We start from the raw sequence: 25,202 nt of genomic DNA on the forward strand, positions 1-25,202 counted from the left end.
GTGTGTGTGTGTGTGTGTGTGTGTGTGTGTGTGTGTGTGTGTGTGTGTGTGTGTGTGTGTGTGTGTGTGTGTGTGTGTGTGTGTGTGTGTGTGTGTGTGTGTGTGTGTGTGTGTGTGTGTGTGTGTGTGTGTGTACATATGCATCATACACACATGGAGGAATAAAAGGGGTTAAGCCTACAGACAAAAAGGAGGTTAAAGCATCATGAAGAGTGCCATTCTTGCAGCCTGCTCCAGTGCATCTGCAGGTATCCACTATAAATAATGAGCCTATAGGCCAATGCCATAAAGGCAGTTTTCAGTCCCCCCCCCTCCACCCCCTCCATCCCCCATTCTCTCTCTCTCTCTCTCATACCGCCCACTATACTCTCTCTCTCTCTCTCTCCCTCACGCGCGCGCGCGCAAAGGACACGCACGCGCACATGTACTGGAGGTGGGAGTGGATGCTCGTGTAGCTGCTGGAAGCCAGGATGGGATGATCATGCGTGTCTGGCTTCGGGCGTTAATGCAGCTGCCGTTGCTGGATCCGGACTGGACTTGGGGCGTAGGGTGGGTCTAGTTCCCGACTGGAGCTATCTGGACGTGGTGTCGATGTTATCAAGCAGGCTATTCCGAGAAAGACGGGGGCGATGGCCGTGAGAGGAGTTGGTGCAGCTCTTTGAAAGCGAGAGAAATTGACCGTTTTCACCGATGGAGGACGGGAATTCGCCGGTAGCCTGTTAAAGCGCAGCCCCGGTGTGGAATAACTTGGCACAGGGCAGGAGGAGGGATACCGAGGCGCCCTTAGAGGATACCGAAGGAGCCCGTCTGGTTTTTCTTCATGGTTTTCTAACCCGGGATAGAGATAGAAAGGCGCGTGGAAGAACGGATCACTTTTGCATCGGTAATTAGGAGAGGAGAGGAGAGGAGAGGACTGCCTCCTCGGAGCGAGCGGCAGCCGCATCCGACAGACCGGGAGGGGGTGGGATACTTGGATGGAGAGGGCGCAGTGAGGGGCTGAGAGAGCGGCTCGCCGTGTGTAGGAGGGGGACGGAGGGGGGGAGACCGGGCAGTTTGAAGGGACGGGGAGCCAGGAGCGGCGCGGCGGCTCCATGAGCGGCTCCTGCCGGGACAGAGCGCCCAGAGCCCAGCCGGAGCGTCTCCACCGCCGCGGGTGAAAACAAGAAAAAAAGAAAAAAGGAAAGACAACCCGGGGCTTCAGGACGGCGGCCAGTTTGGAAGTTTTGATGCATATGATCACAACCACCATGATTTTTATGATTCTTGGTGCTTCAGTTGTAATGGTAAGACACATCCACCTCCCTCAGCCTCCATATGAATTTTCTGATTTAGCCTACTCACTGAGGCCAAGAGGCGCTTTAATCAGATTGTTCACAAATGTGCCATGAATGTAGAGGAAGTAGCTGAGAGCAAGCAGGCCTATCAGTGACATGTGGAAGTAGGTTAGCCTACCTATAATTACCTGCTGTCATAAATAAATAATCTAAGTCCGTTTTTAGGGAAGAGTCCTGCCTCTTGGAATCGGGAGGGTCTATTTCCTGCCCTCTTCTTTAACATCCTTCCTGTTGTTATTTTTCTTAACCATGGTAGAGCAGAATGATTGGCTGTGTGTAGGAGTAGCCTTGTAGCCTATTGCCTGACATGATGTCCCAGCTGACTGGCATGGTTCTTTGCAGGCGATAGCCTGTTTAATGGATATGAACGCACTACTGGATCGCTTTCACAACTACATCCTACCGCATCTACGAGGGGAGGACCGCGTCTGTCACTGCAACTGTGGAAGGTAAATGCCATCATGCTCGTGCTATAGATGAGGGATAAACACGGTGCTGTGTGTGTGACAGAGAGTGTGTGAGTGTGGTGTTCATTTTTCTACCCGTCTCTTCATAATTGCTGGAGAGGCCTCGAAGATTTCTGGCGGTGAAGCCCCGCAAAACGTGATATCAGCCGCGTCCGAGCCTCCACACGGCGGCTCGTGTTTTCATTTCATAGAGTGTACGAGACTGGAGGTTGTTGTTTTTTTTATTAGGCTATTATTATTATCCTATTATTTTATTATCGCGTCTAACGCGTCTGATCGCGGTGTGTGTTTTCCTGCACAGCCCGTATCGGCAGCGAGGGTTTGTGCTTTGCACCATCCAGCCTGCGAAGGTGTGTGTCGGAGCCATAAATAGGTAATGAAGTGTGAGCAGCAGGAGGCCGCTCACAAACAATCTGAGCATCAAGTGTGTGTCGGTTCACACGGCGCTCGTGCTGCACGGACTTTTATTAATAATAAACCCACCGGGTCAATTATCATCAGCGCTGGAGTGAAGTGGTTAAGGCTTGAGAGGAGCTACAGGGCTGCTCACCAAGCACATACCTGCCGTCTGCTGTCACACCGAGAGGAGCAGGGCTGGAGTGGGGGAGGTGGGAAGGGGTGGTGGTGGGGGGTGCAACAGCAGCAAGACACTCATTAATATATTAAATCTGATTTCATCTGTATCATTATGCGTTTTCCGTCAGCAGTGAGCAGGATGTAAGGCAGCACAGATAGCCCACAGCTGGGCCTCTGTTGTTCTTATTCACGTCTCCTACATGTTGGAGCAAGATTTAAACCAAGAGTCATTTGAGCCAATAGATTCACCCCTATATTGTCCTCAGATATTGGCTCCTGATTGGCTGGTGTCCTACAGGCAGCCTAGCTACAGCCAGAGAGCAGAGCAGTGGTTTAGGAAGTGGGGGATGTCACTGTTCATGTTTGTGCAAGCTGAACAGATGCACATTAACTATACAAAAAAAAAACAGCTATAGTCTATAGTGTGCATGCACTGCAGTGAGGGGGCTGTTTTGCAGTTCATTAGCAGCATGAATAGGACACTCTGTGTGTGTGTGTGTGTGTGTGTGTGTGTGTGTGTGTGTGTGTGTGTGTGTGTGTGTGTGTGTGTGTGTGTGTGTGTGTGTGTGTGTGTGTGAGAACCTGTGGCTGTTGATATCCTTCATCATCAGGTGTTGTTAGGTAAGGTCTATTAGTCAAAGTTTGGAAAGCCTCATGTGAAAACCCCAATGATATGATATTATCATAATACTTAAGTCACAATATGATATTGTTGCGATTTTGAACAATTTGCAATATCCTAAGTATTGCAGTAATATATTGTGATATGTTGCCATTTCTTACCTTTTTGCAATTATGTTTCCAAAAAGACAACTTTGTCAACATGTGTTTTGTATGGTGGCCCTGCAGGTCAACACACTTGAACCTAAGAAAACACATGCATGCATTATTCAGAAAATAACGACATCAGTTTAACAGCACATGTGCTGCAAAAACTCATAACACAACAGTGTTTCTAGGGACACAAAAAGTGACGAACGCTTTAGTTCTTGACATAGGAGTTTGAAAAAAAAAGATGTGTTAGTTTGGTTTATGATAACATCAATATCACATGATTCAGATATTATATCTACTGTTAGTTTAGCACCAGCCATCAGCTGGGTCCATCACTTTTATGTCTCCCTGGAAACACCTCTGCTGTGTTGTCAGTTTTTTGTAGCTCATGTATTATCAAATTCATAAAGTTGTTTTGTAGCACATTTGTCTTGCATGTGTTTTCTTAGGTTGCAGTGTGTTAAGTTCTCAGAGCCTCTGTAATATTGTGATGCAGTGTGAATTATTACCTTTGAACAACTGCACATCATGTTCTGAAAGGAAAACTTTATCAACTTCCATTTCCAGTTCTCAGGCGGCTTATCTCACTTAAATCCTTTTTGACCGCAACAGACATAAAAACTACTCAAGTATTCTAGTGCCAAAAATTTCAATTTGCATTTGCAATTTGTATATTAAAACACAACATCCATCAATCGACACAGTAAAATATCGCAATGCTTAATGCTGAATTGATTTTTCTTCCACCACTAGTGTATTCTGTGATATTCTGATATCATCCCCGCCACTGCTAAGGAGCTGTGAGCTTTATTTGAAAATGTAGGGAATAAAGTGACATCAGAAGCATTGATTTCTTTATCTGTGATAACAAAGAGATTATTTTTAGGTTACTGTAACCACAGTGTCTTTCACTGACCTGGAAACAGTCCTGAGTGAGAGTCAATTGTCTGTTTTCACAAAAACAGCAGAAAAAAATGTGGGATACGTACGTGGATTGATTAGAGCTCGCCTGCCCTTCTGTCCGTGAGCCACAGAGGCGTCGTGATGCCCATAGCACTCACCTTATCAGGCTCGAGGACACAGCCAGTGTCATTTTATTTGGCAGCCTCTGCGCTCTGATTTTAGATGTAGTTGTAGCTTCTCTGACGGGCCAAATGCCTGGCCTACAATAACTGCAGCCTCCGTGGGAGAGAAGTGATCTAGGATGTGGGCAGTGTGAGTTGCTGGATGCACCTTTATTGGTGCGGTGCTGTTTTGTGAGGCTGCACGATGATGATCCGGAAGAAGACTCTCAGCATCAGACCTGTAGGACGCAGGTGATCAGGACCTATGGGGAACGCCTTCAGGGGAAAGATAGAAACCTGGAGTAAGGTTTTGCTTCATCTTCACACATAGCTTTGTTTATTGTGAGAAATGTTTTGGCGTTAATGGACCTCAGTGTCCGCCTGGCTCAGGTCAGTGAGGTTTAATAGTCGAGGTTTGATCCCCCATGAGGACACGCTTCTTCAGTAAAGATACTTCAAGTGCTAATCTGCAACACCACTTTCTTTTCTCCATGTTGTTTAGGACAAATTGTGGGTTGTGTCTCTGCATAATACGGTCTGTCAATCAAACTGTGTGGGCGGGTTTTCCTGTTGATGAACTTGCATTTCATGGAGATGGAGATTTCTCCTTTTGTCTTCAGCCACTTGTGATTTTCACTTCGGCTTCAGTTTCAGCAACTTTCAGATGCATGAAGAAAAGCAGAGAGTTAAAAAGAGAGATTGAGTGTCCAATGAAAGACACTTTTAATGTTTCATTTTTGGAGCTTGGTCAATTTTAAGCAGTAAATGTCAGGATATCTCAGATTCAACTGCATACAATTTGCCCCCCTCCCCCCCCATTTGTTTATATTAAATTTGTGTCCTACAAGTCCTTCAGTTTTGACAAGTGTGATACCAAATTGCTGGAGTGCTAAAACTTTTGGTAATGCCCTTCAAAAAACCTGCAACAGTCCAAACTTGTTATCAGTGTAACATCCCAAAGTGTGTGAGTGTATCTGTTCTCACTCCCAGCAGTTAAGTCTCTCAGCTCCCACTGTGTTCCCTTACAGCGTTTGTCAGACAACTGCCTGTGTTGTTAGTTTTCGTCAGAAGCTTTCATCCGCTCTCAGGAGGCCAGGTAATACCAGGATAGTGAGACTTTCATATCGACTGGATGTATCTGTTTTAAAGATCAGTCAGAGCTGGACCGAGTGGCAAAGTCAGTGGAGGAAAACTGATGGTTGTTAGAGCACAAGCTGCTTTAACAACTGATACACACATCGGCATGTAAACTTCGGTTGTCTTTTAATTAAGTGTATCAGTATATTTCCATATTTTTTACCACAGCTCCTCCGTCCTCTCCCAGGGGATGTGGGCAAAACATGCAAGTACACAAATGTGCTGCAAATTCAGAAAACAACTATATCAGTTCGACAACACGTAGCCTACACTGCAAAAACTCACAACACAACGGAGGTGTTTACAAGGATACAAAAAAATGACAGACTAATGCTAAGCTAACAGCACTTATTAGCAATAATATTTGAATCATGTGATATTGATGTTACAATAAACCAAACAAACACCACTAACAGGTAGACGCTTTCCGAACTTCCTCCGTCACAGGTTATGGTCCATCACTCTTTTGTGTCCCCATGAAACACTTGTGTGTTGTATGTGCATTAGCGTACATGTTTTGTCATATTGATGAAGTTGTTTTCTGAATTTGTAGCACATTTGTGTTTCTGCATGAGCTCTCAGGGCTACTGTATTTTGTAGTTTTCATTTTGAATTCAAAATATGTTTTTAATTCCAAAATGACACGAAAAGGACGATAAGATGAAAATTCATAAGTTAAATGACCTGGGTGTGAATATACTGTAGGGGTCAATCTACCAGGGAGTCAGTGCATGGCTGAAAGGCACCTCTGATGAGGTTGTTGCTCATTCAATTTTTAGATCCTGAGCTTTTCCTGCTACTTCACAATTACAAACCGACCATAAATGTCTCAGCCTGAAGTGCAGTCTGGGAACTCCCAGCAAAGTGCGGATTAGTGCAGTCTGATTAAAATTTCAAAATTTCAAGACCTCATTTAATTAGAGTGGAGGATGCAGAATATATAAATGCACATAAATCCAATAATGTCCTCAGGGTCAAGGAAAATGTGTTAAAATTTTTCAATGTCTATACATATAAGATAAATTAAAGAAAACACTGAAATGGATTAATGGAACTTTTTATGTAGCATAACATATTTCATGTTTCTTTTCCCCCTGTTGATGTTTTAATTCTTATTCTTAGCTGTTATCAACAACCTGCTCACCTATGTCTACTTTATTTATTAGTTTTTATGCCAATTTTCTGCCAATCTCTTCCAATCCAACCTTGTAACCATTCACAAGGGACACAAATTATCTATAGAAGTCCTATATACACTGAATCAGGTGCATTTTAATTAGATGTTATACTGGTAAATAAAATAAATAAAGATTTTAAGTCGTCACAAGTACCAATATCAATGTAACCATAAACTTGTGGAAATTTGGGAGTGACATATTGAACAATAATTTCCATCTTCATCAAAACTCCAAATGAGGGAATGTATGTTGTATAAAACAGTCCTGTACATCCTTTAATTTGTCCGTTTTTCCTTACAATGTCAAATAATAGTGTATTTATGTCTTAGATTAATACATTTATACCTTGACTGAAGATATTGTAGAAGATTGTATGTGTATGTAACCCTTTAATCACTGTCCCCTGTCTGTCCTCCCTCCAGGCATCATGTCCACTATGTAATCCCATACGATGGGGACCATTCCTTGGTGGACTCGTCTGAAAACTACTTTGTGAGTGACAGTGTGACCAAGCAGGAGATGGACTTGATGTTGGGGCTGCTGCTGGGTTTCTGCATCAGCTGGCTGCTGCTGTGGCTGGACGGAGTCCTACACTGTGCCGTCAGGGCCTGGAGGGCGAGCCGCTACTACGGTGAGCTGGACAATCGGTGTCCGCTGCAGATACACATGGGCACAATTCACCCAAGCTTCCTTGTTTTAATTTTGTGTAGTGTGATGTGATTATACAGCAACAAGTCGTACACACACACAAAAACAGAGCAGGATTTATAGTGGCTCAGATCCTGTGTGTGCAGAAATATGTATCCACCTTGTATACATCCATCTGTATGTGTGAGTGCCTGCCAGGTTAACACAGCAGTTGGTGGAGCTCTAGAAAATGACCTTCCCCCATTGCTTGGCCCATTTTTGGCTCTTCTCACAGATTTTTCTCTCAGTTTACTGCGACCTCTCGGAAAATCACAGCTAAACCTTCCAACTGTGATGATGATTCAGACGGAGGCTATCAGCAGAGGTGAAGCTAAATTTAAATAGCCGTCTTCTCCCTTGGAAAGCCCTAATGCCTCAAACCTTATCACACTATTAATTCCTCTTCATTTGTTTTCAGGAAATAGCAGCAGTCATATGCTGACGTAATAGCAACATCATTAAGTGTAATTACTACGATCTGAATAAACTCAAAATGATCTAATTAGGCAACACAAAATCAGACTGCAATAATACAGACCTACCAAAAGACAAGTGTTATGAAACAGACATGATTATAATGACGATTTATACACATTCAAAGTAGAAAATAGTACATATGAATGTGAAATATCTAGGAAAAAAATGTACAAAAGAAAACTGTAAGCTGCAATATGCAGTTGTCCTGTTGCGCAGCTCAGCTGCTGCCGATGACTTGGCGCAGCTAATTTGTATTATCCCCCCGATCATTGTCAGTTACTTCCTGTTTTCAGTAGGTGACACTATGAGTAGCCTATGACATCATATTAGTGTGCAGATATCTTCAGTGTGGGAGTAATTTCAAATGTGGAAGATTTGTGGATTTGGACAGTGATTAAAGTGATAACAACTTCCTGATTTGAAGCAATCATCATGGGTACCCATGGGCTGATGTGCTCCCATGGGCAGGTCCTTGCAGTTTTTCATTGTGAATGTCCTAAGATTAAACTGCACTAAATATGATGCAATTGAATCTCTTAAATTGCAATAATGGCACCAAAGTTGCAGAGTGAATTGAAAATGTAGGCTACAGGTGCAGGAGGCTTTTTTATGAGTACTGACATACGCCTAATGTAATTGAATCACAGAGTGGCAAGGTGCCTACATTTTTAGGGGAGCATTATTGAACCATTTTTCCACTATAGGCTACATGTGTAAAACCCATATAGTAAATGCACACCATGATCAACAAGAGCGCAAAGTTATGTGAGTGTATGAGTATGTTATGTCTTCACAAAGACAGAGTACTCTACGCTTGGGTAAGGTTCACTAATGTTGCATTAGCATTGAGCTAAAAATGGCTATCCTGGTGACTGTTTTCACATATTTGGCTGAATCACTTTGATTGGTTTTGGTTTGGTTATATGTAGTTGAAGCCTTGTCAGTCACCTGGCTCCCTGCTAGCACTGTTGTGTTATGCTAAATTAAACAAAGTAGACACTCCAAAAGCAAAATAGCAAAGTCTAAGGCAGTAAAGTAAAATAGAATATTAATAGAAACTGAAATAATGAGCTACACACTTGACCCAAACCAATTGGGAAAACTACAAATAGCTTTGCGGAGTCTAGACAAATGGAAATTCCCTAAATTTACACTACTGTAGCATTCATGGCTATACTTGCATACATAGCTAATTTACTTGTGAATTAAACTATAAATCAAAATAATAAAGATATTTTGTGGAGGGATTTTAATGAGGATGCTAACTAAGCCTGAAATCCTCAGGCATGGTTCTCCATGGCTGATGGGCCTGAGGGGGGGATAAGGTCCCCCTTAAGGAGAGACTTCTGAAAGAAGCCCTCACGTGGCATCAACAAATCACACAAATGAGATGACTTTAAAACTTTAAAATCTGCTCTAAAATTGACCGGCGATCTCTCTCTGAAGAGGGACAAGGACCCAAGTAATTTGGCCACTTTTCTCTGAGGGTGCAATTAGCCCGGGAGAAGTGTTCTGAATTAACTGTAGTGTTGATATTTCTCCTGCTAAGACCATAAGCACATCACAACAATCAGACCCTGGAGGAGCTAAAAGCATGAACGACCTTCACTAGGGCAGCAAGTAAAAACAACACTCTCATCTTAGTGAAATGCCCCAGTTAAATAAAACATGATAACACCTCTTTAACATGATTTTTGGCTCATTTATGTTTGTTGATCATTTTTTGCTACTACACATATGACATTTGGGTGTTTTGAGTTTTTCAGCTTGAGGAAATGTTTTGACATTTACAGTAGGCTAGCTTGTGTTATGAGGGAGGCACAGCATAGGCTAATGCATGATCAACATAACATGGCTTTAGTAGGCTTTAAACCAGTGTGTCAGTGGCAAAACAGTGAAGTTAAATCTGTCCGATGTTATTCCCCAAGGACAGTGTATAAATAGAGAGTAATCAGGGACCCCAGATAGACCCTTGGGGAACTCCACACGAGACAGTTTTTACTGAAGTAAACTCAGCTCAACAAAAGCTCTTTACAATGTTTGATGAAAAGATCTTTACAATGAGCTACTACAGTCCAGTCTCTCAAATATGACAGATTATTTGGCCAAACCGGTGAAATGAAAAGAGAGAAAGTCATAGGTTAATAGTACAGGAATGAAGTCAGAAATCTAAGAATAAAATTATAGATTTAAGAAGTCAAAATATTGCAAGAAAAAAGTTTTGACTTTACAAGAAAGAGGTCATAATGTTTCAAGAAAGAAGCTGTGATGTTATTTCAATAAAGTTGTAATATTACATTAATATTACATGACATTACATACATTAATTATATACATTTGTAATGATCTGTTATTTAATAAATCAACCTGTAAACTAAAATACAAACATAAAAAAATATGAATACCGGTAAATAGAACAATTATTTTCCTTTTATTACTATTCCCTGTAAATTAATTCTTAATTCTTGATATTATGATTTTATCGTAATAATTACTAAATATATAAATATTAGGCCTACTTTATTCTTGTCATATCAGTTATCAAGAATATAATCATAAAATTGTGAGGATAAAGTCATAATATTACAAGAATAGAGAACAAAGAGTAGGACCCAATTTTACAGGAAAGAGTCATTATGAGAATGAAATTAATATTTCCTGTCATATATTTTACCATTATAAATTAGTATAATTCATGTAATGTAATATGAATTTAATATGATGACTTCAACATCACATTTTATTTTCTGAAATATGATGACATTTTTCTTGTAAAATGACAATTTTACTCTTCCAAAAATGTGTAGGACTATAGTATAAAACTATATTGTATAGAAATCAAAATTGTTTTGATCTTTCTTCACTAAACCTGTTTAAAGAGAGTGCAAGTGGCACATGAGGTGACAGGTGTGACGTAGAAGCTCTATAAGAAAATTAAAGTAATTTCTTTTCACAGCTTTTAAGTGTTGGCAGAGACAGTACAAAACCTTTTCTATTTTAATTCAGCCAAGACGAGCCATGTGAAGTACGTGCTCATTCGCCCGCGTTGTTCACAGTGTTGTTTCAAGCTGTTGATTCCAGTCAACATGAATGACATGAGCTGTCCTGAATGCCAAATTGAAATAGAGTGGAAACCACACCCAGCTGGCGCAAACCTGTGCGTGTGTGTTGTTGTTTAGGGTTTTGCACCACGCCCAGTGATGAAGGTGTAGTATGTCAGAACAGGAGACTGAAGGAGAGGTGAGTCAGTAACAGTCTGTACACAACCACACAGTCCTGAAGAGGTCAAATCATCCAGAGTAATTAAAATCAAAGCCACAGAGGCTTCACCATGTCTGCAGCTAATGAACATTAATGCAATTACTGACATTATGTCTCCCTCAAGAGAAGCTGTATGACCCAGAAGTGCATGTCCAGCTCAATCAGTGACAACATTGTCATTGGGTAGTGGTTCAGTCGTTGGCACCGTTACTTTAGCACTGCTTCATGTAGCATGGTTTTCCTGCATTAGTCTGAGGTCAGTGTCACAGGTTCAGGTGATGTGGGTGTACAATTTGGTGGTTGTAGGTTCGATCTCAACATTGGTGGGGACACAACAACCTTTAAAAGATGCTATATGTAGGTTTTATTGTTACTACTCATTTGTACAGCACATTTCATGCACATGGACAATTCAAAGGACATGATAAATGACACTGAGGTTGTAAGAAAGTAAGTTAGGGTGAAGAAAAGGATATAAAACATTAAAAAAAATCAATTTACAATAAGAGAGCAAAAGTGCAGACAAAAAGTGCAAGATATCAAGATGAAGACATTTTTATTCCTTATTCGTTGCTAAGGTCAGTTTATCATAGCTTACCATTGGCAGATGTTGACTTTCCAGCGTAGAAAGATTTTTGTCACTTCAGCATCAAACTTATGGTGCATTCAGACCTCTGGCTCATTTGCTTAGTTCCGATTCAGGGACTAAACCAATACAATTGTTGCATTTTTCTTTTTGGTCATTTGGCGGTCCAAAGTTGTGAACAAATGCCATGCGTGAACCAGCTGTTCTCTCATTGGTCAGAAATCTTACCTGGAAGGAGGAGGAGGTTACCCAGGAAAAAAAAAAAACATAGAATAGAGGTCTCAACAGGCCTGAAAAATAAAATTCGACCTGGTCCAAACCGCGATTGAAGCCTGGACCCGACCCGATCCGAGTCATTTGTGCATATTTTACGCCCAAACCCGACCCAAACACTGCCCAAAAACAAAAGGAAGCCGTCCCGAGTCATCCTAGCTACAGTATATGGCCATTTCTGGCCTGAACTTGGCCCAAACCATTGAGAACCATGGAACATCAGCAGCGTGTTGTCGCTGAGTCGATTATGTTCTCACTGCAAACGAAACGCTCCAGGGTGCAAAATGGAAACGAGCCAAGACCACTCCTTCCAAACGATCTGGCCCACTTGTTTTATTCTGCATCCAAGCATGATTGCTGTGTTCACATCTGACCAAACGAACTAATCTTTGGGGTTAAACGCTCCCTGTTTTCGGAACAACTGCTCCAAACGAACCAGGTGTGAATAAACCCTTAAACAGTTGTCTACAGAGGTGAAAAGAAACTCTAGTCCAGCGTTTCCCAGCCTGTCTCATCACTTTCTAATACCGAGTCACTGTAGTGTCCAGTCCACAATGTAACCCCTCCATCATGACTAAAACTCTTGCTGTTGCTAGGTAGCTAGCTAACTGAACTTAATACATTTAAAACAGTAATTCTCTGGCTCTTTGTTGGTGTTTGGTTTCATAGCCAACATGTAAAGAATCATGGGATTGCTCAGGAAAAGAAGGCTGCATTTCTCTGCTGCATCTCAAGGAGCCTTCAAAATGGGGCAGTCGCACTCGGTTCGAAAATGCATCCAAATGACGCAGCCCCTGAACTGGGACACAGCTATCAAGTGTCTTTGTTTGTAGATACATGAATATATGTATTGCACATCCTGTCAATTCACGTTACACTGACGTTAACATTAATCAATGCGGCGCTGCCTATAAATGAACTGTCTAATGAGAAACTTTGCTTTTGTGTGAAAATATACCAAGTCTGAGAAGTGACTTCACCTCCACCATCTGCTGCTGCGCTGTAGTGAAAGCTACATTCCCACATACCATGTGTTAAAATTGTGATGTGATAGTTGCTTCTTAATTTCCTGCCCCCCACCCCCCCCATCATCAACACCCTACCCCCCCTCCTCTGAAATATCTTATTCACTCCTTGTGCTGTCTCCTCCCGACAGATGAAGGATGAACGTTACTTCAGTACCAACGAAGCAGATTCACTGAGACAGAACATTTGGCTGCACAGACACAAGCAAAGAAATTAAGAAATAAATACATAAAAGCCTTCAGTGACACTAAAGCTAAGCAGCTATTAGACACACGTGTGAAATCACGACATGACAGCATGAAATCCCTCACAGTCTGGCGCTCGCCTGAAGAGTCGTCAACCACCGAGGATTCATCTCGGAGTGTTAGTATCCTAGATTAGTATTTCACTTTCTCACCGTGCCAGGATTAAGATCAACAGGGAAACACTCACGATGTGTGCAACTAAATTTAGGCCCACTCCCATTTCTGCCCCTTAGCCCTAACCCTGGTGGTATAGGGGTATCCCAACCACACTACAAACAAAGAGCTCCCTGAATACACCAGATACCAACTGCAAGATGGCCGAACAAGCAACCAAAGAGGTCCAATGTGAATATTTTCTCCGTTCATAAAGATTTTAGAATCATGACAACCATTTTATATTACATTCAGTCTTGTGTCTACACATTACAAGCCCTTTTTTCATGGAAAAGTTTTCAAAAAATCACTAACATTACATCTTTGTTGCTAATTTGAGAAACATTTCTACATCTTGTCATGTCTGATGTAAAAGTCCAGCCAGAGAGAGTTGGTTAAATCTGTTCCCATCACTCTGATACCAGTGTGTTATAATGCAGATGATGACATGTTATGCTTTAGTAGTGGAGTCTCAATTTGTGGGGGAATGTTTCTACCTTTGCCCCTTGCCTCTTTCCCCCAAAACACCAGGGCTAATTGGTGAGAAATATGATTGGGCTTAAGAGATCTACTGAAAACCAGGCTTTAAAAACAGGATTTGATTGTTCTGTGCTGTTTGCTGCTCGGCGTCGGGGCAGGCCTGTTCTGTGGAGGTGGCCTGGTTCCTCAGTTTTAAAGATAATGCTAAAGTAGGTGATATGTGACCTGGATACTTGGACTGCCACAGAAAACCTCCTCAGGCAAAGATGATGGGGAAGAAGAATCAAGCAGCGATCAGATTGGATCAGATCAGATCAGCTGCTGGTGCCAGGAAGTTATTTGAATGTGAGCTAATGTGGATTTGTGGCATAGAAAAGATCAGGTGTTTCTCAGTTTTTCATTTTTTATTTCTTGTTTTTAGATGCAGCTGCAATAATCAAGGTGCTTGGATTATACACGGGCTTTGATAGTTGTTGCAGGCTTATGTTTTTGCGCAGAGGTGTGGAAGGTTTTGCAGCAGCAGCGGTGGAGACAATGCTGTTTCCTCTAGTGCATTAGAACAACAGTGTAAAATACATCATCATAAAAAAACACCCAGAGAGGAGGAGGAGGAACATCCATATTCATTAGCAGCAGTTATAGAGAAAGTGTGTGTGTGTGTGTGGGGGGGGGGGGGGGGGTTATAGGTTTCTTCTTTTGTACTGGGAGGGAATATCCCCTCGCTTTGTGTGTGTGTGTGTGTCGGCTGTGACGTTGATGCTAGGTCAGACTCGTTTAGCCTCGTCGAGATGAGGAGTGAAGGTGAGGCTGACAGGGCGGGGAAGGGTGTGTGTAGAGGGTGTGTGTGTGTGTGTGTGTGTGTGAGAGAGAGAGAGAGAGAGAGAGAGAGAGAGAGAGAGAGAGAGAGAGAGAGAGAGAGAGTGTTGGGGGTGCAGGATGGAGATGCTGTCATATCCCCACCCCCCACTTGCACTTGCACACACACACACACATTTTCTCCGCCAGAGCTATAAATAGAATGAGAGAGAGCAGCTGGAATGGCAAGTGAGAAACACACACATACCCACTCACACCGTCACACACACACACACACACAGATACAGCGCATTGAGATACACGCTGATTCCCATTGCCCCCCCTTCTAATTCCATCTGTAGCTCCGCCCCCTCCTCCTCCCTCTTCACTTATTGAATCTACTCCTGGCCATTTCCTTCACAACGCTTCCTGCTGCATTTACTTTCTTTCTTCTTCCTCTTCTTCTTCTTCTTCTTATCCGTGATGGGTCCGACACCAATGTGTGTTTCTGCGAAAATGCAGAGAAACAAAAACTCAAAAATGGAGGGAAATGATGACTTGGCATTCAGTATTAAAACCCCCCTCTTCCCCATCTCCCCCTCTCCTTTGCCTCTCCTCTAACAGAGCATAACAATTGTGTCTTCGCCTCCCATTTTCTTGCATTATCATTTCCCTCCATCTCCTTCTCTGTCTCCATCCTTTTATTCAAATGAGAAAAACCTGTCTCTCTCCGTTGCCCCTTTTCCTTTGGATACCCTTCAGAGCAGTCCTTGTGGACAGCATACCCATTCACAGCTATAAATAACTCACTCCTCTCCCTCCCTCCTCGCCTCTCCTCCACCCAACACCTCCACCACCTCCACCGCTCGCTCATCCTCCAGCAGGGCCATTTGCTACTGGGTTTGCTGTCTGGGGCTCTCCCCTCCTTCTCCCTCTCTCTCTCTCTCTCTTCCCTGTCTCTGTGGACCTCGCTCTGCCTCACTGGCTCCAGTTGATAACCCAAATGTCTGCTCCACACATTCATGAAACCTCAGCCTAAAGCCGTTTTCTGCATGTACTAGGAAGATCCATGTGACGCCCCGCTCTTAATCTCACCTGTGATGTCACTTTAACTTTAACTGTCACACGTGCAACAGCTGCGACACAAAAGGTGGAGAATCAAGGGCGACGCCACCGTGCACTCGAGGAGATTGGCGCCATTTACCGATCTCATCCAATATTTCAGCGTCCCCACGGCTTTTATCTACGTCACTGTAAAAAGCTCAGCTCTCTTCCCAGAATTAAAAGTTGTTCCAGCTGTGATAAAGCCGGCGGCTAAGAGACATATTAAAACACCAGAGCACTCCACTCTGACGTCCTGTTCGAAGCTGCAAAGATCAATGAGTTGAAAAACCTCCAGGCAGCAGATTCTGGGTCTTTTTTTATTGGTTAAACTGGAGCAATCTTTAAAAATATTTAGATTTAGAGAAGAAACAGAGAACAGGGCAGGGAGGAAGTGAACAATGGTTCATTCATGGACCTGCACCTGGTGCGCCAAAAAGTGTTATCATAAGTGATGTGACTAAGTGGTTTAATAGTTGAATGTTTAAATAATCACTGAATAGGGCTGTTTGATTTTGCCCAAAAATAAATTCCAGATTTTCTTCTCTCAAAATAATTCTCTCTAATAATAAAGTCCATCTATCTATCTACGTACACTAAAATGTGACGTCATTATTATATAATATTACAACTTAAATTGTAATACTGAACTTCAGTTGTGATATTGTTTATTATTTTCATAAAATTATCTGTAATATTTACCTAGTCCACAATGACAGCAACCATCTGAATCCGAGGTGTTTTTGTCACCGCGGTGACACACAGAGGAAGGAAGATGTCTGTGTTGGTGACACTGCAAGTGTTTCTAACGGAGGAAGTTCCCTTAACTGATGTTCCCTGAGCACAGAGCACAGAGGTCTGTTTACGTACCAGATCAAATATCTGGAAGTGTTCTCATTCAGTGATGTATCAGTATGTGACTCTATGTGGACTTGAGGCAGTATCCCAGAATGCACTTCGCACCAAATAATCAACCATAGCATCCAGAGCCAAATTCAAAGCAGGGCCAAATTTCACTCTACAACTGTTTTCACTATTACTATCACTATTACACTATCACTATTACGTTTTGGAAAGTGATGTTTCAGACAATTACTGTATGTCATCAGCTTATCCCATGACACCTGTCATATCAGAAGAGTTGTGCTTTGTTACATTTGGCAGATTTTTAGTCAGATATATAGGTATCACAGGATTTGAAGTGTATATTTTACAATGCTGTTGTAGATGTGAATTTAGATGAATCAGCCTCTACAGTCAGGTACAGGTGTGTTGAAGCAGCTGCCAGTTGTAAACAATCCTCTGACCCCAGAACTGTGATCATCATACATCATGTCATCAGATAAACTGAAAGGCTCATATCGGCTCCAAATTACTTCTCCGTGTGCTCCAAGAGGAACTCAGTGACAGCGAGGAGCTCGGACAGTGCACAGCAGAGATCAGCCTGGGTCTGTGTTGCTGGTTGTTGATACGTCCCGTCTGCCTCTAACTGGATTTGGAGCCAGGAAACGCGGCTAAGAAGGATTTTACACAATTGTGTGTGTTGATCTCTTGAGGGTGTCTTAGAGCAGCTCGGCTTTGGGGACCGAATTCAGTTGTTTCTGCTGCATGAGGGAGGCGACACTGACGAACAATAAACCACATACACGAGATTACAGTGTTTAATGTCACGGATACTGAATGAGAGGAAAAGTAAAGCAGGGGAATGCCCACAATGCACTCTGCTGTGGTGCTGATAGGGAGGCAAATGTTCTGTTCCCCAACACTTTGGACTTTTCCACTTTATGGCTGTTTGTCAGTGAAACTCTGTCTTATCTAAAGGACACACACACACAGTGTCTGTGGCTGTTTGTTTCTATCTGTATCGTCTTCTATCCATACCCACACTGTTAGTAATAATCTGAAGCTTTTCCAATATCTGATCAATATTTTTCTGCCTCTGTGCCATTACAGTCAGACGAAGTCTGTCCACCTCATCAACTGCTGGAGGGAATTTCTTCAGCATTTGACACAAATTTTCACCTAGACTAAAGAATGAAGTGATTACATTTTGGTTTTGAAAGGTCAAAGGTCAACGTCAACAAAACATATTTTTGGCATCTTTGATTCATCATCTTACACCATAAACACATTTGGACACGGTGACTGGGTTGTTTGGGGGTTTAATCTGGTCCTGGAGTAACCCTGTGATTCATTATTGACTTCAAAAATTAAATCTTCACTAACATCTGGAACATCTGCTCTCCTCTCTCTCAGATACCCCCTCCTGGTCATGGCTGCCCCAGTTCTGCAACCTCCGAGACCTCCGCCGCAGAGCGCAGCTCCGACAATTGGAGGACTCCAGCGGCAACATGGTCCACATCAAGCAGAAGCTCTACCACAACGGCCACCCCAGCCCCCGCCACCTCTGACTCTAAACAACTAAACAACAAAAACAAACAAAAAAAACAACGTAGATCCCTTCCTTCCCTTAAAACACCTCCCCTCACCTCCCCTTTCCCTCAAACTGCCCCCTTGGCCAACTATTGCCTCAGAGACCCTGGAAACTGCCCTCCCACTGTTCATAACATGGCCACCCCCTTAAACCCCCCTGTGACAGGACTTTCTTATGACTAAACTCGGCCCCTGTCAGCACTAAAAAAAAAAAATCCCAGACCAGACCAGAGCAAGACGACGATTATTTGTTGCCACTGAATCTTGTCTTATGTCCATGTCCACCATTGTGGGAGGAGGAAGGATTAAAAAAACATTTTTAAGGGTGTTTTTTCTGTATAGAGACATTTTCTGTGTTAATTGTTAAACTTGGCATGCTCTTTTAGAACAGGGTAAGACGTGGGCAGTGTACGGAGCAGGGCGGCAACACGGGTGTCATGATTTTTTTTTCTCTAGTGGGTGGGAGGGGGGCTTTGTTGGTTGTGGGGCGGGTGGGTTTTTGTGATAGTTAGATTGCTGCTTCTGTAAATAGTTATAAATATGGGCAAATGGGATTTAAGTCTTCAGGAGGGAGGGGGGGACGTTAGGATGGATAGATGATGATGACGATGATGATGATGACAGGACAGTGGGACAGAGTCTGTTTGAAACCTGGATGTGAAACCATGTGATTTATGCTAAAAACACAGATTAATTAGCTTTGTTACTTAGTGAATTAACTGAATGTATTAATTTTTTCTGTAAATATGTGAGGGAGGGGGAGGGTGGAGAGCGTACAGCTGTGGTCGGGGGTTCTCTTCGCTGTGTTATCATTTTTCAGACCAACACGAGAGGAGAAATAAATGCCAGCCAAGATGAGTCAGTTCAACACACACACACACGCACGCACACATCACGCTCCATCTTACCCACACTGTTAAATTTTCTTTGTCCAATTCCTTCTCACTTATCAGGAGCAACCAGCCTATCAGCAGAGGGAACCCTCACCTGCCCCCGCCCCCCCTCGCCCTCTCTGTCCAGACATTGCTGTTGTGAGGATGAAATGTCTGTTTTATTAAAAGTGCCATTGAAGCACAACAGTGACCTCTGATGTTTGATTGTGTCGTTTCCATCACATGAGCTTTTTCCTGCTGATGACTCCAGCTCCGTCGCTTCTAAATCCAGATGGAGATTTCATAAGCACTGACTAACAACACTTGTGAAATGACTAACAAAGCCGGTGACATCCTGAGGCCGCTGAGAAAAGCCCTCCACTGTTATCATCCTGCACTGCTCCATTGTGACGCTGCAGAGGCAGCGAGGGCATCTAAAAAACGATTTCACCTTGGTGGATTATTCTTTAGAAAATACACATGTCCCTCTCCGGTCAGCACGGACAGTCATAAATACAGCTCAGCACAGGTAAACTCACTATGTCAAGTAAATCTTTAAATGTATAAACTGAGAGTCAAAGATATTAAAATTAAATAAAATAACTGGAAAAAGGCAGAAAATCATTACATTTGAGAGGCTGAATCCAGGGAATATTTGGTCATTTTAGCTTGAAGTATAAAATATTCCAATACTATGTACTACACTCTACTGTACTATAATGACTTTGACTTTGATCTTCTTCTTTACTGCTGGCACTTGAAGGGATAGTTCAACATTTTTGGAAAATTGGCCAATTGCCATAATCCCTAGTTTCAGGAGTAGGTTTGTTACCTTTAATTGTTGGTGTAAGATGTTTTTAGAACGGTGGAGCCGAGCCGCAAGCTGCTCAGAGCTACGCTACGGAGGCTCATGGAATTTCTTGGTTTCTCTCATCAAACTCATCAAATACACAATCCAACAACTCAACAACGCTCTGGTGGACAAGTTGTGACCTGCACATTCACCACGCTATGAGATAATAACGGAACGTTACGAGACAGAGTTGTTTTTGCAAACAGTCTCTGCATTTGAGGCTGCTTGCCGAAAAACTGCCCCTGACAGGAATGCGCATCAGCGGTTTTGCATGAATTTGCCTCGAAAACAACTCCGTCTCGTAACGTGCCGTTATTATCTCATAGCGTGGTGAATGTGTAGGGCACAACTTGTCCACGAGAGCGTTTTGGAGTTGTTCGATTGTGAATGAGGGAAACCAAGAAATTCGATTAGCCTCCGTAGCGTAGCTCTGAGCAGCTCGCGGCTCTAAAAACAGCTTGCACCGACAATTAAAGATAACGAACCTACTCCTAAAACTATAGGGATTATGGCAATGGGCCAATCTGCCAAAATGTTGAACTATCCCTTTAAAGAGGCGATTCTTGGTGTTCCTCAGTAGAGGAGCAGCTCCTGAGTCCTCACATATTTCTTTTTCTTCAGTCTCTACCTCCTCTACAGACTCTGTTGGCTTTACCTCAACTCCCTTGGCAGCAGCCTCAGTAGTAGCCCCACCTCATCAGTGGCCACACCATCAGCCACCTTTGATGGTTGGACATTTGCTTCACTTCACTTGCACTTGCAGATAAAGACTCTTTGACAGTGACCATGCCAACTTCTGTTGGGATTGCTCGCTTCCTTGGCTGCAATCTCTGCTGTCAAAGAGTCTTTCACCGTCTCTGTAGCCAGACTCTCAGCCTCTGTGGTCCACTGTGTGGCAGCAGTCGTCTCCTCGTTCTCCTCTGCTGAGATAATTTCAGCTTCCTCACCAGATTCAACCTCCCAAAAAACCTGTCTCCAACACTTTGACATCCATCCTCTTCCATAGCCATTACTAGCTTCGGTTTCTACACCATCATCCGAGGTGGCTGCTGACATATTGTCCTGGACAAAAGTCTCTTGGGAGAATCCAGATCCTGTTCACTGTGGCTCCTGCAGAAGTCAACCACGTCCTTGAGGGCCTCAACCTCCTGCACCAGTGGGATGGTGATGACACAGCAGTTGAAGGTCTTGTTCTAGGTTTGTTGTTGTATCTTTCCTTCCTTAGATTCCTGCACCAGTTCTTGAGGGAGCGGTAAGTACTGTGACCTTACCGACCCTGCACACCTCCTTCCATCAGCAGCCAGTATCACCAACCTTTGAGTCAAACACAACTCCATCTTCAGAAAAGTGGACAATTGCTGTCCAAAGCTATAGATTTTGATGTAATTTGAAGCAAATCCATAATCTGTGTCAACAGGGACACGCTCTCAGCTTCTTTTGTCATAACACCTCTGTCCACAGACAGTCAAACTGAGACAGCTCTAATCTCCCATTGAGAGGTCCACATTCACAGTGAGTGAACTGATCTGTTTCCTGTCATTGATCGTCTGCATTTACTGGTTTTAACTGACCAATGCACTCTGCCTGTGCACAACTTCATTAGGCCTTAAAGACCATTTCATGAAAGCGGTGAGTTAAGACTCAGACATCACTTTGGTTAGAGGACTGAACACATTATACACACCATTATGCAACTTTAACCAACGCACCAACCTCTGGGGACCGGACGCTTTCCTTTGTGGTGGTAAATCACCTCTGCTATGGAGCAGGAGCAGTGGATGTTATTGAGGTAATGTAAGCAATGGCAGGATCCAGCACACATTTATAGTTCTCTCTCCTCCAGACCTGGTGATGCAAAGTTTACCATCTCTTCAGTGCGTCGTTTACTGCTCCGGCTGGTTATTAGCAAGCACCAGCATGAACCCAAGGAGAGGAAATGAGAGCACTAAGACCGGGCCAGCGACCTTTTCAGTCACGGTGATGACCTTTTCATGCGCAGCCATGCACAGTGAATAATGTAAGACACCAACTTGTTGCTGTGCTCCCTGGTGTGAGAGAGGAAAGCCTGGATGGTAGCTCTGAGGTGCTGCAAAAATCATGACTCATGCATATATGATTAAATCACCAGTGCATCAACATCATCACCACTGTGCATATGGCACCGCAGATGAACCTGCTGAAATCTGTTTATGCAGGAAAGCGTCAGGCTTCGTCTACGAACAAGTGAGAGGCTGCAGAGAATCAGAGAACATCAAAGGGAACGAGCTTAAAGCTGCTGCTGCTTCAGCACTCACCACTGATTTACAGAGGGTTAAAGGAGCAAATTAAAAAATGCCCTACCCACCAACCCCCCCTCGCCTGCGGGTGCTGGCCAAGTCAAACACCTTGTGCATGGCAGTGACTCCATCGCACGCCATGGGTGCCACCTGTCCTGATGGAAAAGCCAGTCTCTGAAAGGTAGTGGAAAGAGAGAGGAAGAGACAACATAGAAATATATATTTTTTAAATTGCTTTTGTATTGATTTTAAATAAATATGGTAATAACATTTTTCTATCTCCCGGAACAATAACAAGTTGTTAATGAAAAAATATATTTTTAAAATATATAGAAGCTCTTTAAAATAATAAAATAATATTTTTTATTTACTTTTATTTTTTTATTGAAATTTTCTTTAGTATAACAAAAGTGCAGAGCTGAATGGTCATTACAGAGATATGAGATGTGTGATATGTGAGCACAATATGAATCAGAGCTGGCACCAATGTACCCAAATTAACATGAACTGAATGGATAGAAATGAAAAGAAACGAAAAAAAAACACTGCCAGTACACTAGACATATAAGGTCACTGTGCAAAAGGAGTGCAGCGTAATAAAACTGCATCTGAGGGTCAAGTCTTTACTGGGTCTGGAAGGCTTTTAGGAAGGGACCCCACACTTTCTGGAATTTCCAATTTGATTATAAAATGATATTTTAATGCATAGATCTTGTTAATGTACAAATACGGGAGTTAAATTCTTCTTCCACACATTAAAAAGTAAAAACATGAAAAATATTGGATTTGGCTGGACATTGACAGAATGTTTGAAAACAACAAGCTCATGGAGCTGTAGCCCACTGAAAAGGCAAGAGATCATTTGTTTTTACAAGTGACTCTTTCCCAAAATGTTGTCATTTGATCCACTATGCAGTATTGAACTATTATTTTTCTTTATATGGAAATAACACTAAAATATTCAACCTGAGGTCAACAAGAAACAAAAATAAACATTTTATTTTCAGCATTACTGTATGTCCTTATTTCTTTCCTAATTTAGGCACCATTACGATACGTCTATTTGTGTCCATGTTTCTTGTAGTCCAATTTAAAAAAAGACGATACAGCAGAGACACAAACCAAAACACTAGAATTAAACTGCAGCTATATGTTCATGAATGAGTTGATCAGGTGATGATTTGATGATAAAATTATCACTTTTAAGTGTTTTTAGGTTGTGAGTTCAAATATTTGCTTCTCCACTGTGAAGATCTGACACTTCGTTTTCTGTAATGTATGACACTAAACTTTAATCTTTCATTTTGGATATCAGTTTGTCAGCTGTGTCTCTGGACCTGGACCTCTGTCATACAAACACACTACATCAGATACGACCACCAATGGTTCCCATAATCCTCTGCAGTCTTCCTGTGGTGAAAGTGTGACAGGTCTGACATGGATCTACCGTGGCAGCAAGTCGGTCCTGGTCAGAGACGAAGGCCCTGAGTCCTTCCTCCAAACACTATACTCCCTCCACTGTGGCGGCAACACTCACTGAGGGAGATGGTGGATGACAAAAACGCACCAGTTATTCTGAGGATTACAGTCATTTTGCCTTCATTTTATAGATTAAAGGAGAGTTTGTCAGTGTTTGGCTTCAGATTTCTGGTGGATCTCATCAGGTCTGCATCCACCTGCTGCACCTGTACACGACCTTTGACCCCCGCCTCAACCTGAAAGCGGCCGTTCATGTGAGTCAGCTCAGTTTCCATTTTAGCAGATGTTAGTATCTTCATGCTCAGGACCACATCTGTCTGGTGCCATTTAAATCAGCGCACTTTTACCTTTTATCATTACACAAACCTCCAAGTGATCGGACTAATTGGATCTGATCGACTAATTATTTATACATGCATATATTATATTCACTCTTTGCTGCACAGCTCTGACTTACTTCATCTTTAAGTGGGATAATAAAGGAGCTTTTACATGACCTCATGAGCCGATGACTAATGTAGAGACACCAGGGTGCATTTGGGTTTATCCTCTTATTCTAAATACAGCCTCTGGCTTCATAATGGATTCATCTTGTTGGTGAAGGAAGAAGGTGAAATCTCTCCTGATGTTCAGCTCAGGTTTTTGTTGAAAATGTTTAGGCCAACTGTTGTCTTAGCAGGACATCAGCTGTGTGGTAGGTACAGTAGGTGCTGGTATTATGCCCGCTAGAGGTGATATCTGCGCCAAAGCAGCTGCTGGTGTTATTTACTGTAATCAGTTATACTTCTTTTGAACAAAGAAACACTTCAGAGCCACAGCGCCTCCCCTCCCTCAAAACCTACTTTAACTTTACTGAGGTTTCAGCTGAACAGACTGCATTTAGAAGAGACTCCAACATGTCTCTTATTATTATTAGCCCATTTCAGCATGTTAATATGTAATCTGATTACATCCTGACAATTGGAAAGTGGCAGCACAGCAACAGAAGACCTTCAGGATTTCAATTTACTCTCTCAGGAAAGTGGGTTGAGAAAATGTACATTTTCTGAAGCCTCGTGTGAATAGGGCGACATCTGCTGGCTACAGTGTATAATGTGCACCACAAACGCATTCAAAACACTATCAGTATACATAAGGAAAACCATGACTCCACTTTACATTATTTAAAACTTAACACTTTACTTGCACATACACAGGCTATTTACTGTATGAGCATACACACACAAACACACCCGCATACACACACAGCCTGCAGGCTGCGGGCGCATAACATTTTCCCTCGACTTTTAAACGAATTAGCACAGAACAACCGTTTCCATCTCTGTCCCAGTGATATGATGCATAGTGAATGATAACTGATTGGCAGTCATTAGCTGCATCACATCAGATCACGTCACATCACACATAAATTGTAGGTTTATCATCATTATTATAAGTATGTCAAATGGGTTTTATTTCCATCTCAATTTCCAAATAAAAATGATCAGTGTTAATATTAGTTAGGATAATGGTAGAGCGAGTATTAGCACAAGTATTATTACTACTATTAGTAAGTATTTGTCATTGTTGTTGTTAAATAATAGCTAATAAAAATAGCCAGAATATAACCATACACAACCATAGTGTTTCATTTACCATACTTTTTTAAGGCACCAGTATGGGGTCCATTATATGT

The 25,202-nt window shown here is 42.4% G+C and overlaps 1 protein-coding gene across 1 annotated transcript; it reads left to right on the top strand.

Moving 5' to 3' along the window:
• Nucleotides 1–1,226: 1,226 nt before the first annotated feature.
• tmem240a (transmembrane protein 240a) lies at nucleotides 1,227–18,163 on the top strand (the record flags this gene model as incomplete). Its single annotated transcript, XM_083974738.1, has 4 exons — nucleotides 1,227–1,283; nucleotides 1,677–1,783; nucleotides 6,953–7,161; nucleotides 17,871–18,163. The coding sequence occupies 4 exons, from the start codon at nucleotides 1,227–1,229 to the stop codon at nucleotides 18,023–18,025; spliced, it is 528 nt and encodes a 175-aa protein (XP_083830864.1). The 3' UTR covers nucleotides 18,026–18,163.
• Nucleotides 18,164–25,202: the final 7,039 nt, after the last annotated feature.

Source organism: Trachurus trachurus, assembly GCF_905171665.1.
Source record: "Trachurus trachurus genome assembly, chromosome: 7".
Classification (NCBI taxonomy): domain Eukaryota; kingdom Metazoa; phylum Chordata; class Actinopteri; order Carangiformes; family Carangidae; genus Trachurus; species Trachurus trachurus.